The 13921-nt window shown below is 60.4% G+C and overlaps 1 protein-coding gene across 1 annotated transcript; it reads right to left on the minus strand.

Moving 5' to 3' along the window:
* Positions 1 to 314: 314 nt before the first annotated feature.
* On the minus strand, positions 315 to 2947 carry LOC142823315 (maestro heat-like repeat family member 5). The gene is made up of 8 exons (XM_075914235.1): positions 2885 to 2947; positions 2659 to 2764; positions 2292 to 2387; positions 2020 to 2124; positions 1506 to 1641; positions 1179 to 1273; positions 778 to 930; positions 315 to 421 (listed from the first exon to the last, which is right to left on the minus strand). The coding sequence occupies exons 1-8, from the start codon at positions 2944 to 2946 to the stop codon at positions 404 to 406; spliced, it is 771 nt and encodes a 256-aa protein (XP_075770350.1). The 5' UTR covers position 2947; the 3' UTR covers positions 315 to 403.
* Positions 2948 to 13921: the final 10974 nt, after the last annotated feature.

Raw genomic sequence — 13921 nt, forward strand, 5'->3', positions numbered from 1 at the left:
CCAAAACCTTCTGCTCCCCCTTCACCCAGGTCATAGCTCCCTCCCTGACCCTGCACCCCTCTAGAGCCCCTCCCCCAGGCCAGAGTCCTCTCCTGCACCCATACCCCCTCCTGGACCCTGCACCCCTATCCACCGCCCCAGATCATACCCCCCCCCTGCACCCAGGCTCCATCCCTAAGCTCCCTTCTGCACCCAACCACCCCGTCCCAGACCCCAAACCCCTCGGTAGAAATGTGGCCCTTGATCAGTTGCCAAAATGGCCCCCCCATTGCAAATTATTGACCAAGCCTGATCCAAATGTTTTTTGAAACATTGTTTAATGAGAATGTAAATACAATTCAATACAATTGGGAGGGTTGGGGGGAGGGGGACGCAGCTGCTGGCTCCTCAGCTCTTGCTGCTCTCACTGGGTGTCTTCCTGCTGCAAGGGAAGCAGAATCCGTCACATTCATCCCTGGGGACTCAGGGGAACTGGCCCCCCCAGCATTTCCACCCTCCTCCCCCCTGCTCTCTGGTCACCCCCCGTCAGGCCCGCAGGGTGAGCTCCTGACCCCCCCCCCCAGAGCTCCTGACACCTCGGCCCCCTCCCGCCTCCTAGGACAGTTTCTGTGTTCAGAGCCTCCCCCACCCCCAGGGACGCTCGCAGGGGCAGGAGGGATTCTGCCAGCAGGGACGTGGGGTGGGGGCAGCCTGAGGAAAGGGGCGGGGGACTCCCTGAGGGGATGGGAAGGAGACCCTGGCCCTGCCCCACTCTCCTGATCTGCTCCGGCTGCTCACCATGTATCCCAGGAGCTGATGGGCCTGCCCATGCAGGGCGTGGGCCAGGACCAGCCCGGCCTGGCTGGGGCGCCGCAGGGGGGAGCGGGCAGCGAGCAGAGCCTTGTCCAAAAAGCAATTCTCCTGCTCTGCTGTGAAGAGCTGCCCAAAGACCTGGAATCAAGAGCACAGGAGGTTTCAGCTGACGGCCCAGAGCCCGGCCCCAACTCCTGGGGCTAAAACAGCTTCCTCCTCCCCCAAACTCCCTTCCAGACCCTGCACCCAGACGCTCTCCTCACCCGGCACCCCAACCCCTGCCCCAGGTCACAGCTTCCTCCTGCCCCCAAGACCCTCCTACCCCCACGAGGGCCCCAGCCAGCCCCACCCCCGAGCCCTGCCCTGCCCTGGCAGCGCGTCCTTACCTCTCCCACCCTCACGCTGTTGCTGTGAGCCAGGACCCATCTTTCTTTGTAGTAGTGTCTGCACCACAGGTCCTCTGCCTGGTGGATGTTGAGGCCTGCAAGAGACACAACAGGGTCATTCTGCTGGCAGGTCTGAGCCCTTCCCCTCCCACGGGTCCCTGCAGGCATCCCTGGGCAAATGGAGGGGCACAGGGGGCAGAAGGAGGGGAACACAGAGGGACGCATCCCCCCTTGGGCCAGTCTGGGGGAAAAGGGCTGGGTCCCCTCCCCCCGCCGCCGGCACCCTCAGGGTGTCCCTGGGGCCCAGGTCCCGGCTGGGTTCCTTACCCCTGTGGTGCAGGAGGAGTTGATACAGGCTGTGCACCCCCTCCCGGGCCAGCCGGCTGACGTCTTCGGATGGGTCCGAAATAAAAAGGCCCAGCTGGGCCACGTGGTGACCCATCCTCGGCCAGTCGGCGGAGTTCTGAGGGGAGAGAAGAGGGGGGGTCTCTCAGCATCCTGGGGCTGCACGTCCCATGCAAACGGCCGCCGAGGCGGGTCTGAGCTCTGGGGACGGACAGAGACACCTCCCGGGGCGGGGCGGGGCCGGCCTTGCGAGGAGACAACCCTGAGCAATGGCCCCGACTGAAGGGTCACTCCGGGGGTGGAACAAGGGGATCCACTGACGGCCACTCCCCAGTCCCCAGGCCCAGTCCCTCAAGAGCCCCCCTGAAGGGCCCAGGGTCGCCCCTCCCCGGGGAAAGGAGAACGCGGCCCATTCCCGGCCCTGCCTCTGCCTCCCGGGGACGCTCCCAGCCCCGCGCCCTGCAGCCCCAGACCCCCCGGCTCCGAGGTCACTTACGTCAAACCCCGGGAGGGTGGTGGCGACTCCCAGCAGGGCCGTGGTGCTGCGAAGGGCCCTGGCTCGCTCCTGGGGCAGGCGGGACTCCAGCCACGGGCTCAGGTGCTGGGGGGGAAAGAGGCAGGTCAGGACCCGTAGGGAGGTGCCGGTTCTGGGCAGAGCCTGGGGCTCCTCTCGGACTGTGCCCCCCCCAGCCGCTGACACTGCTCCTCTCTCGGCCCCCCCCCCCGAGGAAGCAGGGACAATGGCCCCGTCCCCCCCACGGGGCTCACCTCCATTATGAGCTGCAGCCGGGCGGTGTCTGGGGACTCGGCGAGGAGGCTCGCCAGTAGGGCCTGGAGGTCGTAGGGAAGGGCCCGGATGAACTGCTGCAAGACAAGGGAGAGCCCTGGGTCAGAGGGGGGTTGGGGAATCCAGGCCACCCGCTTGCTCCGGGGTGCAGCCTTGAGCAGGGTCTGAGCCGCCTCGCAGAGCAGGGAGGAGCCCAGGCTGGGCATGGAAGGGACGGGCCCCCCGGGAGAGCAACGGGAACCCTGGAGGGAAGGATCCAAACCTGCAGCTTCTTCCCTCCCTCTGCCCGCCCCCCCCTCCTCTCTGGAGCTCCAGCCCAGCCCGGGAGCAGGGCCCGGAGGGACGTACCTGTGTGTGGATGGGCTCCTGCTGCCAGTCCCCAGACACAGTCTGTCCCACGGCCGCCGTCAGCAGGGGGCTCAGGAGCTGGGCCCGCAGGGGAGGCTGCAAGGTGCTGGCAGGAGAGAGGGGCAGAGGCTGTTAATTCAGCAGCAGGAGACAGAGACTTTCCCACTCCCTGGCCAGGGGATCTGCTCTGGGGGGAGTCGGCGGGGGGGGGGGGGGGGGTCGGTACCTGAGGCTGCAGGCGGCGTTGAGGCAGTCGGCCAAGACCAGAGGTGGGGGGGAGGCCTCCATGATCTCCTGGGAGACCCAAGGAGACAAAGGGGCGTGTGAGGCTGGGCCCCCAAGAGATGCTCACGCGGCCAGCGCCCCCACCCAGCAGGATCCAACCCCACTGCCTCCCGCTGCCCTGTAGCCCCCCTGCCCGGCACAGGGCCCCTCCCAGCACCCCCCTCCCAAACCGGGACCAGCTCAATCCTTGTCCCCAGGCCGTCTCCTGCCCCTCCCTGCCCTGGTGACCAGCCTCTGAACCTCCTCATCCCTGCTCCCCAGGCGCATCCCCAGCAGCCCGCTCGGCTCCCTTCCAGCCCCCCATGGCCCGGGGAGACCCCTCCCTGTCCCGAATCCCCCTTCCTGTCCGGCACCCCAGACCTGCCCCATTTCTGTGTCCCTCCCTCCTCCAGCATCCCCACCCACCCTCCCCATGTCCACCTCCAGCCCTCCTGGCTCCACCCATCCCGTTTCCAGCACCCCCACCCGCCGCCATGGCCCAGGCAGACCCCTGTCCACCCCACGTATCCCCTCCCCTCCTCCCGGCTGCCGCGACTCGCTTACAACGATCCTGGCCATCATGGTGTCCTTGCAGCAGCGCGGCGCCAGGGTGTCCTCGCCCCTTTGGAGGGCGGCGAGGCAGGCGAGGGGGATGGCCAAGAGGAACCGCTGCAGGGCGGCTGGGCTCTGCACCCCAGAGAGAGTCTGTGAGCCTGGGGCCTGCCTGCCCCCCACGGACAGCTGCAGGGCTCAGGCCTCCCAGGAGTGGAGGTGGGAGCTGCCGGTTGTCCAAGCACCCACACTCCCCCCCAACTGCTGCCTCAGGCTTGTGGGGGCCCAGCTGGTGCATGACAAGAGCCCCCAGCTTGGGGGGCCCAGGTCATGCAGGAGAAGGGGCCCCAGGGGGATCCCCAGGGACAAGCCCCTCCCGGAGGGGGGGACGTGCTGGGAAGGGGCCGGACAATCTCGGGTCCCCCCCGTGTGGAGAAGGTTCCTACCGTGTCCCGGGTGTGGAGCTGCTCTTCGATGTCGTAGATGGCCCCTTCCTCCACCCGGGAGTCCACCCGCTCCTGGCAGAGCTCCGCCGAGGCACAGGGGGGCTCTGTGCGGGAGGGAAGGGACCAGGGTGACTCCAGCGGCCAGCAGGGGTCACGCGCCCCCATGTCAGGGACCCAGGGCAGGTTGGGCCCCACACGCCCCTCGCAGGGACCCATCCCCCTGCCACCCTCACATCTGCCAACGCCCTCAGCAGAGCCCCCACCAGGAACAAGAGAGCCAAGCAGCCCCCGCCCCCATCCATTGCCCTGGCTGCGGGGCAGACACTGGGGCTGCCCCTCCCCGCCCCCCCCCCGGGTACTGGGTGAGCCCCTGGGCCCAGCGTGTTCACGGCCCCTCACCTGGGTCTGAGCGGCTGCAGGAGGTGGCCCGGCTGCAGCTGGAGGCCCAGGCGCTGCTGCTGACGGACCTGGACCCACAGCTGCAGGGGCTGGTGCGGGGAGCGACGGGCTGGGGGCTCCCGGAGACTGGCAGGTCCCCGGGGGCCGGGCAGGGCGATGCCCCCTGGTGGTAATGGGGGCTGGGCTCCCGGGGCAGGTGTTTCTCTCCACAGAGGAGGCCCCGGAGCCACCCTACCCGGCTCCCCCGCTGGGCTGGGTCCCGCCTGCCCAGCTGCCTCTGGAGCCAGGTCCGGGGGGGCCTGGCCGGTGGGCGAGTCGCCCCGAGCTGGTGGGATCCAGCTTCCCCGCCCGCGGGGACGGAGAAGCTGCTCCCCACCGGCCCTGGGGCCATCTTCAGGGCTTTCTTGAACCACAGCCGAAAACGTTTGGCCATGCTGCAAATGAGGGGAGCAAAGGGGAGCTTGTGGCGCAGCCTGCAGAGCGAAATCCAGGGGTTCCAGCTCCCCAGAGCGACTGCCCCCAGCCCCCAAATGGCCCCTTGCTTATCGGTTCGGTCTTGCACAGGCACTGCAAGGACCTGAGGGTATGTCTACACTACCCCGCTAGTTCGAACTAGGAGGGTAATATAGGCATACCGCACTTGCAAATGAAGCCCGGGATTTGAATTTCCCGGGCTTCATTTGCATAAGCGGGGAGCCGCCATTTTTAAAACCCCGCTCGTTCGAACCCCGTGCAGCGCGGCTACACGGGGCACGAACTAGGTAGTTCGAACTAGGCTTCCTAGTTCAAACTACCGTTACTCCTCATTCCACGAGTCTCCTGCCCATCAACAGCCCCTTCTTGGCCAATCAGGGGAGAATCTAAGGTGTGGGGGGTGGAGCGTTCTCCCCAAAGACACCGGCATAGACTTGTTCCAGCCCCACCTCCCCAGTCCCCACAATGGGGGCTGCATCCCCCGCCCCACGGCTCCTGCAAACCACCCCCCGTCCTTCAGCTAGTCTGTTGGGTCCCAAGCTGGGGGAGGCAGCAAGGGAAGGTCACAGGAGAGGCAAGAACAGAGCAGAAATGTGGGGGGATGGAGGAAAAGGGAAACCAACCAGGAGAAAGCCCCAGTGGCGCTAAGGACGCAGCCCAGGTGAGGAATCACCTTCTGGCCCTTGACCGAGGGCTGGGCCTGCCTGGAACCCAGCCGGCCCCGGGCGGGATCCAACCCCTGGGGGCTCTTACCTTCGTCACAAAGGTGTCGGGATGTGGAACTCACAGAACGCGAACGAACCGTGAGGAGGAGACGCACCAGAGCTAAAGCAACCGGGGGTCTCCAAAGTCCCCTGGGCCCGCCCCCCGCTTTTATCAGCCTGAGATGTGGGTCCCTCTGTGAGGTCACCACCTCCCCACCTGCCCTTTGCCTTATATGCTGAGGGCTGCCCAAAGCCCCTGTGAGGTCACCGCCCCCCCCTCACCCTGCCAGGCAAATGTCCTGCCTCTGGCCACCCCCCTGGGAAGTTTGAGCCATTACTAGGGGTCCCTCCCCCTCCCTCATAGGCTGCTCCCTGCCCTACACTGCAGGCTTCTTGCACGAGAGCTGTTTCACGCCGGAGTTCTTGCGCAAAAGGTCTCGTGCAAGAGTGCCTCCACCCTGCCATGGGCTTTTGCACAAGAGCGTCCATGGCAGTGTGAACGCTCTCTTGTGCAAGAAAGCTCTGATGGTCATTTTAGCCATAAAAGTGTCTTGCTCAAGAAGCCCCTGGTGCCCGTCCACGCTGCCTTCTTGCACAACAGCTCTTGCACAAAGGGGGCTTAGTCATCGTCGGGAGAGGAATAACTCCTGTGCAAGGAGCCCTGTTCTCTGATGCTTTACTGCAAATTTACTTCTGCAAGAACACACGTAGAGTGTAGACGCGCCACAAGTTTTTTCGCAAGAACACACAAAAACAAGCCATGTGGATGTTTTCTTTTTAGGCAAAAGCCCCTTTTTGCACAAGATCGGTCGGCCTTTTTGCAGGCATAGGGATCTTGTGGGAAAAGGGGGTTTTTTGCACAAAAAGTAAACATCCACACGGCTCGGTTTTGCGCACAAACCCCGAGCACAAAAACGGATCGGCAGAAAATATGCAAATGACATTGCGTGTCATAGAGTCCCTCGTTAGCATATTTGTTGCCAAAAAAACTCGTTGTGTAGACGTAGCCTAGGAGAGAAGCGATCTCAGACACAAAGCCCTTCAGTAAGAGGGCATAGCCCTGGGGCGTGGTAGGAGACGTACGGCAGACATGGGAGGTCACTCTCCTAGCTATTTGGCACGGAGGAGGCCTCAGCTGGAGCACTGTGTCCAGATCTCAGGGCCATGCTTTAGGAGAGAGAGTCCAGAGGGGAACTATGAAAAGGGATTAGGGACGTTAGATATTCACTGAGTAGTCAATTAACCTCATGATTTCTTATCGGTTACTTGACTTTTCGATAGTCCCCAGGGGCCAGCTGTCTCAGTCCTGGCTCGCGCTGGGTGCGGGACCTACCCCCTCTGCGGCTCTGCATTTACAGTGTGTTAGGAGCCAGGCAGGCAGGCAGCCTCGCTCAGTTCCAGTTTGCACCAGGTCCAGAAGCTCAGACCCAGCCCCCAGGCAAGGGCTGCTGCCAGCTTGTGCTGCTGCCTCTGATACAGAGGCAGCAGTACGGAGTGCCAGGAGGGAACTGGTCTAAAAAGCACCTCCCCTTGCGACCTGGCTGCCTGTCATCCCACGCTGCTGCCTCCGTTTTTGGCGAGAGAGAGCCGCCTGTCTTGAGACACCGGTGGGGAGTCGGATTTTCAAAAGGCAGGTCTCTGTCCTTTGTGAGCCTTCCAAAGCGCTTCGGTGGGGGGAGGGGGCAGGAAGGCGGACGACACTCAGGAATTGTAGCACCCAAATCCACGGAGTGTTTCGCCAGCACCTCCTGCAACAGAGCCCAATCCCTGACAGGCTTTTAGGCAAGATAGATCATTTGAAAAAATGACAGACACAGGGTTTTCCGTCACCGCTCTCCCTTTCTTTTATTTCCCTGGGCTAACTGGCTTGTTCCTCTTTGGCTAAGGATGGAAGGGTATGTCTACACTACAATGTTAGTTCGAACTAACGGACGTTAGTTCGAACTAACATTCATAGCCGCTACACTAGCGCTCCGCTAGTTCGAATTTGAATCGAACTAGCGGAGCGCTTAGTTCGAACTAGGAAAACCTCATTTTACGAGGCTTAAGCCTAGTTCGAATTTACTAGTTCGAATTAAGGGCTGTGTAGCCCCTTAATTCGAACGAGTGGGAGGCTAGCCCTCCCCAGGTTTCCCTGGTGGCCACTCTGGCCAACACCAGGGAAACTCTATGCCCCCCTCCCGGCCCCGGACCCCTTAAAGGGGCATGGGCTGGCTACGGTGCCCGTGCCAGGTGCAAGCCTGCTAGCACCCAGCCAGCAGACCCTGCACCTGGCACGGCACAGAGCCACCCACCCGATGTCCCCCAGCCCACCCCCTCTTCCCGGGACCAGGCTGGCGGCTCCTGGAAGCTTGCCCGGGACCGCAAGAGGCGGGTACATTCCTGGGCTAGTGCGGACATCGTGGACCTCGTCCACGATCTCCGCACTAGGCACAGGAAAGTGGCCATCTAGGGCAGGAGAGCTGCCAGCCTGGCCACCCAGGAGCAGGTTTGCATGAAAATCAAGGGGGTCCACTGAGACCCCCGACCCTGAGCCCTGAGCTTACAATGGCCGTCCTGGGTCAGACCAAAGGTCCATCTAGCCCAGTAGCCTGTCTGCCGACAGCGGCCAACCCTAGGGACCGTGGAGGGGATGGACCAAAGACAGTGACCAAGCCATTTGTCTCGTGCCATCCCTCTCCAGCCTTGCACAAACTTTGGGCAGGGACACCACTCCTACCCCCTGGCTAAGACTACTCCATGGACCCAACCTCCATGACTTGATCTCACTTCCCTTTAAACTCTGTTCTAGTTGTAGCCTTCACAGCCTCCTGCAGCAAGGAGTTCCACCGGTTAACTATTTGCTTTGTCAAGAAGAACAACTTTCTCTTACTAGTTTCAAGCCTGCTACCCAGTCCTTTCCTTTGGTGTCCTCTAGTCCTTCTTTATGGGAACTCATGAAGAACTTTTCTCAATGCACCCTCTCCACCCAACCCCTGCTTTTAGAGACCTCTAGCCTGTCCCCCCTCCGTCTCCTCTTTTCTAAGCTGAACAGTCCCAGTCTCTGTAGCCTCTCTTCATCTGGGACCTGTTCCCAACCCCTGATCATGTTAGTTGCCCTCCCCTCTCCCAGCCTTAATCTTCCCCTCTCCCACCTCCTTTTCCCAGTCTCCCCCAGTTTTGTTCAATAAAGACAGAGTCAATGTTGGAAGAAACGTTATCTTTATTTTGTACATCAATAAGAAGGGGGGCTAGGGAAGGGTAAGTGGAAGGAGGTGAGGGAGGAATGGGGTACGAGCCCCCGATGGGGAGGACTGGGCTGGCTCTGCAGGCTTCTGGGGGTGGAAGCTCTCCTGCAGCCCCCCGATTGCCCCCTCTCCCCAGATGGCAGCCTGTGGCAAGTGCAGCCGGGCTGATGGCTGAGTGGTGTGATGTGCCCAGTGTGGGTACTCCGGGCACTCCAAGCCAGGACTGGTTTTCAAGCGGGGCACCCCTTAGAACTGTCTGTCCGGGGTGGGGGTCGGGACCGTTTAAGCGCAGCCCTCGGCTAGCCTGAGACTGCATCTCCACGCTCTAAGTCCTCCTCTGATGCCCTGCTGGCACTGCTTCCGGCCATCCTTAAGCCCTGTTCAGAGTCCACTCAATGTGGACTTGCTAGTTCGAATTAGCAAAACTAGTTTTTAGTTCTAGACGCGTTAGTTCGAATTAGCTTAGTTCGAACTAGCGCTGTAGTGTAGACATACCCGAAGAGAGGAGCCAGCAGGGGTAGAATGAATTGTGTACCAGGTCCTGGAAACAAGAGCATCTCCTCCAGATCACCCATCCACACCTGAACTGTTTAAAAGCTTGGCTGCCAATAAAGACACCTTAGCTCAGCAAATGCCAAGCCAGGCACCTGTGTTTGGACACGAGGGGTGCACAGGGATGTGAGAACCAGGAAGGCTGATCTGTGAATTCACCCCCAACCGTCCCAGTACAAGACAGACGCTTGCGCCAACCAGCAGGGGTCACTGCTCCTCCGGTTTGGCTTGGACAAAGGTGCCCATCTGTTTGGTGTTCGCGTCTCGGAGCTGCGCCAGCTGCCTCTGGCCACGGCGGAGCAGATACTCGATGTGCATCACGTCGGCCCGGGGGATGCTGGCGTTCTTCCGGAACTCGGCCTGGATGCGAGGCAGGAATCCCGGCTTCTCCCGGCCGGTGCGCAGGAACTGCCTGTATAGGCTCAGGACGTGCTTCTGCAGCTTGCTATGCCGGGCCATGGTGCGCCTGGGGAGCCCTCCCAGGCCACGGGGGGGCCAGCGCCACGAGGCAGGGGCTGGAAGTGAACAGAGGCGGAGATGTTAGAGCAGCATCTCATTCCCAGACGCGCCTGTGCAGGCATTTCCATGCACTTTTCACCCCCACCTGCTAGGGTTACCAGATGGTTTAAAAAAAATACCGAACAGCAGGGGCCGGGGGCGGGGGGGGGGCGGGACTGGCTGGAAGAGAGGGGGTGGGGGGGAACCGGCCGCCGGGAAGCGGGGCTGGCTGGGAGGGGGCTGGAGGGAGCGGGGCTGGCCGGGGGGCAACCAGCCGTCGGGAAGCGGGTCTAGTTGGGTTGAGGACCAAGAGGTGGGGGAACTGGCCGGCAGCGCTGCAGAGATGTACCAGAGCCTGGGTCGGATTCATCTTTGGTGGGCCCTGGCTCCTAGACCATAGACACCCTCCCCCCCCCACCCCTCCGGAGGCCCTAGGGAAAATGGCACCCCGGCCCTGTGGACATGGTGCCCTCTCTGTTTCCCTTGGCCCCGTAGGCACTAAGCTCCACTCCTGCCGCCCAACTCCTACAAGGCCCGACGGATTTCTCTGTGGCCCCCGACCTAAAAAAGGATCCCCCCAGCCCTGTGTTAGGGGATACAAGGGAGTCTGGCTGGGACGTAAGTGCAAATAACTCTGCTCTTAGCAGCTCTGAACCGATGGGCTCTGCCCTGTGCCCCAACCAAGAACCCTAACATAAGAACGGCAGTACTGGGTAGCCTGTCTGCTGACAGTGGCCAGCACCAGGTGCCCCAAAGAGGGTTGACCAAAGACAATGATCAAGCGATTTGTCTCCTGCCATCCTTCTCCAGCCTTCCACAAACAGAGGCCAGGGGCACTATTTCTATCTCCTGGCTAATGGCCTTTTATGGACCTAACCTCCGTGAAATTATCTAGCTTCTCTTTAAATCCTGTTATAGTTCTAGCCTTCACAGTCTCCTCTGGCAAGGAGTTCCACAGGTTGACTACACCCTGTGTGAAGAAGAACTTTCTTTTATTAGTTTTAAACCTGCTACCCATTAACTTCATTTGGTGTCCTCTAGTTCTTCTATTATGGGAACTAATAAATCACTTTTCTTGATTCACCCTCTCCACACCACTCATGTTTTTATAGACCTCTATCATATCCCCCCTCAGTCTCCTCTTTTCTAAACTGAAAAGTCCCATCGCTTTAACCTCTCTTCATATGGGACCCGTTTCAAACCCCTAATCATGTTAGTTGCCCTTTTCTGAACCCTTTCCAAGGCCAAAATATCTGTTTTGAGGTGAGGAGACCACATCTGTACACAGTATTCAAGATGTTGGTGTCCCATAGTTTTATACAGGGGCACCCTGAGTTACCAACCCACATGGCAGTGCCCATTAAAAACCCACCAGGACTTACCCAGCGTTTATATGCAGAGGTCCCGCACCAGCAGCAATCTGCACTGGACAGGAAACCATCCGCCCAGCACGCGCGGGAAATCACAGGAACCCAGCCTGGACGGTCCGATGCCCCAGCCCTGACAGAAGAAAATCAAGGTGTGCTTGAAGTGCCACGCCCACCATCCCTTGGTCCTCTGGGGCATTCGGCACATCCTGCTGGGTGAAAGGGCCGGTCACAGCTCCAGGGTCTGTCACACTTCAGGGCCTTTGGCAGCCCCTATTCACCGGGGTCAGGCAGATAATCGCCCCGAGCTTTCCCAGCACTTTTCAGCATCAGCTCTCAAAGGGGGGCAGCGTGACCCCCATGGGAGCAGGGGAATGTCAAAGAAGGAATGGGGCGGGGCAGGGGAGGCAGCCAATGGCTTCTCCTAATGCAGTGGTCCCCAACCATTTGAGGTTGCCGGGCGCCAAGGGGTGTGGCTGTTTGCCCGCAGGGCGCCCTGGAGCGGAGCCCCCCATTGCGCACCCGGGGGCGGGGCCCCCCCATAGACACATTCCCAGGGCCGCCCCCCCCCCCACAAGTACCGCATGCCCAGGGCTGGGCCTCCCACCAAGCGCCGCGCGCCCGGGACCGGCGCTCTCCCCCCAAGCACCGCGTGCCCGGGGCCGGCGCACCCTGCAAGCGCCACGCGCCCGGGGCCGGCACTAGCGCTGGCACTCTCCCCCCCCCAAGCACCGCGCGCCCGGGGCCGGCGCTCTCCAAGCGCTGTGCGCCCAGGGCTGGCGCACCCTGCAAGTGCCGCACGCCCGGAGCCTGCGCTCCCCCCATGCGCCACGTGGCCATAGCGCGGGCAGCCAATCTGCGGCGCCCCCGGGGCCGGCGCTCACCGTGCACCATGCGCCCGGGGCCAGCTCCGGCACCGCACATGCGCCACGTGCCCGGGGCCAGGCCAGCCCTGAGCACTTGGCGGGCGCATACAAATGCGGGCACCGTGTTGGGGACCACTGTCCTAATGTTAGCAGTGGGGACACCAAGTTCGGAAGTGAATGGTTAACCAGTAAGCCGGTTATGGTTAACCAGAGGGGGCTGGAGCAGCCCTCCACCAGCCATAGGCAGAGGGCACTCTGGCACGCCACGGGTAGGGTTGCTCAGCAGTCACAGCAGTGTGCCAAGGGGGTAGGTGTGTGGGCTGCTCCAAGCCCATCTTTAACACGTCCTACATGTCCCATTTAATCGGTTAACTGGTTCAACATATTGTTTAACTGGTTAGCTAATTAAATGAGATTTTACATCCCTGGCACCAAGGTGGCTAAAAGTAGGGTTGAATTGGGACTAGAAATTCCAGGATTTTGACTTTTTTTTCCTGATCACACACAGTTCTGCAAATAAATTCACATTTTGTTTAGATTTTGACTTTTTTTAAATGTAGTACGGTGGATTACGGAAGATAAACCTTAAAGAGACCAAACAAAGAGTCATTTCAGGAATGGAAAACTACATTTTAATGTTCTGAAATGGTGGAGTTTTCCCCTTCCAAACAAAAGGTCACTAAAATCAGCATTTTCCAATGGAAAAACATCCCCTCAGAAAACTTCCTTCCAGCTCTAGTTAAAACGGACGTATTTTGAAGTGTATAATCAACCTCTGGAACTCACTGCAAAAGGATATTAATGATGGTGAAGGAAAGGGGAGGGAATCATAGAATCATAGAGCTGGAAGAGACCTGAGAAGGTCATCAAATCCAGCCCCCTGTTCTAGGCAGGACCAATCCCAACTAAATCAACCCGGCCAGGGCTTTGTCAAGCTGAGACTTAAACACCCGCTGTGTACAGCCTGTCTGATCCCTTCTGGGGAAGCATGGGTGGGAAGAAAGAATTAGACAGGGTTAGACAAACCCGTAGGTCTTGGTTGACTTCGTCCTGCTTCAGGGCAGGGCGCTAAACTTGGGGACTACTCTAGTCAGACCAACATTTCAATCAATCTTGTCAAGAAACAGGCAAAAAAAAAACCCCAACCCAAACCAGGGAGAAACACGTTCCTTGGTTTGTAAACACAGACACAGAGAACAGCTCCTTCCGCTGGGGGGGTGGGAATAAAGAAAATAATCCCTCGCCCCCTCCCCTTCCTATTTGGTCCTAAAGGATGAAGATTTGTGCAGGCTGCGGGGGCAGGACTGATATTCAGGGAATGGGGAGCATGGGGGAGAAGGGGGCAGCTTGCTTATGTAGCCCTTCTGCCGGATAGGCCTGGCAGGAACCAGGGCTGGGTTCAATATCTTGGGGTCAATCTCACAAAGAACCGGCTCGAGCCCCCACCCAGTGATCTGGGAAATTCACGCACCCCTGGGCGCCTCTGAGAGGCAATGCTTCCCCACTCGCAAGCACTGAGTCTGAGTGTAGGAAAAGAACATTTAATGAAACAGAGGAAGAATTCATACGGCATTAGCTTGGGGAAAACACCACAAACAGAGTTCATAACCCAAACATGAGCCCCCACCCCGGCCAAGATTCGCTCGAAGTCCACCGACTCCCCACAAGTCTCTGTGCCACCCAGAGTCCCAAAGTTCACCCACAGGGTTTCACCTCCCAACCTGGGTAGAAATGGGGGTGGGGAGATAGGTAGGGGGCACCTTATATGAAACTCCGCTACGCTTCACCAGCTGTCTCGTCCCACACCTCTGGACGCTCCGCTGGGCACCTGCCGCCGCTCCACGCCACGCTGCTAATGGCCGCTCCTCGCCTGCCACCACTCCACGCCACGCCGCTGATGGCCGCTCCTCACCT

Source organism: Pelodiscus sinensis, chromosome 33 (assembly GCF_049634645.1).
Source record: "Pelodiscus sinensis isolate JC-2024 chromosome 33, ASM4963464v1, whole genome shotgun sequence".
Classification (NCBI taxonomy): domain Eukaryota; kingdom Metazoa; phylum Chordata; order Testudines; family Trionychidae; genus Pelodiscus; species Pelodiscus sinensis.

Bases quoted from the DNA above. Each gene is read 5' to 3' on its own strand.
- LOC142823315 (XM_075914235.1), bottom strand. From the start codon at position 2,946: ATGGAGGCCTCCCCCCCACCTCTGGTCTTGGCCGACTGCCTCAACGCC. The intron at 2,765-2,884 runs GTACCGACCCCC...CTCTCCTGCCAG, and splicing joins AACGCCGCCTGCAGCCTCAG to CACCTTGCAGCCTCCCCTGC. The intron at 1,274-1,505 runs GTAAGGAACCCA...TGTCTCTTGCAG, and splicing joins ACTCCTCCTGCACCACAGGG to GCCTCAACATCCACCAGGCA.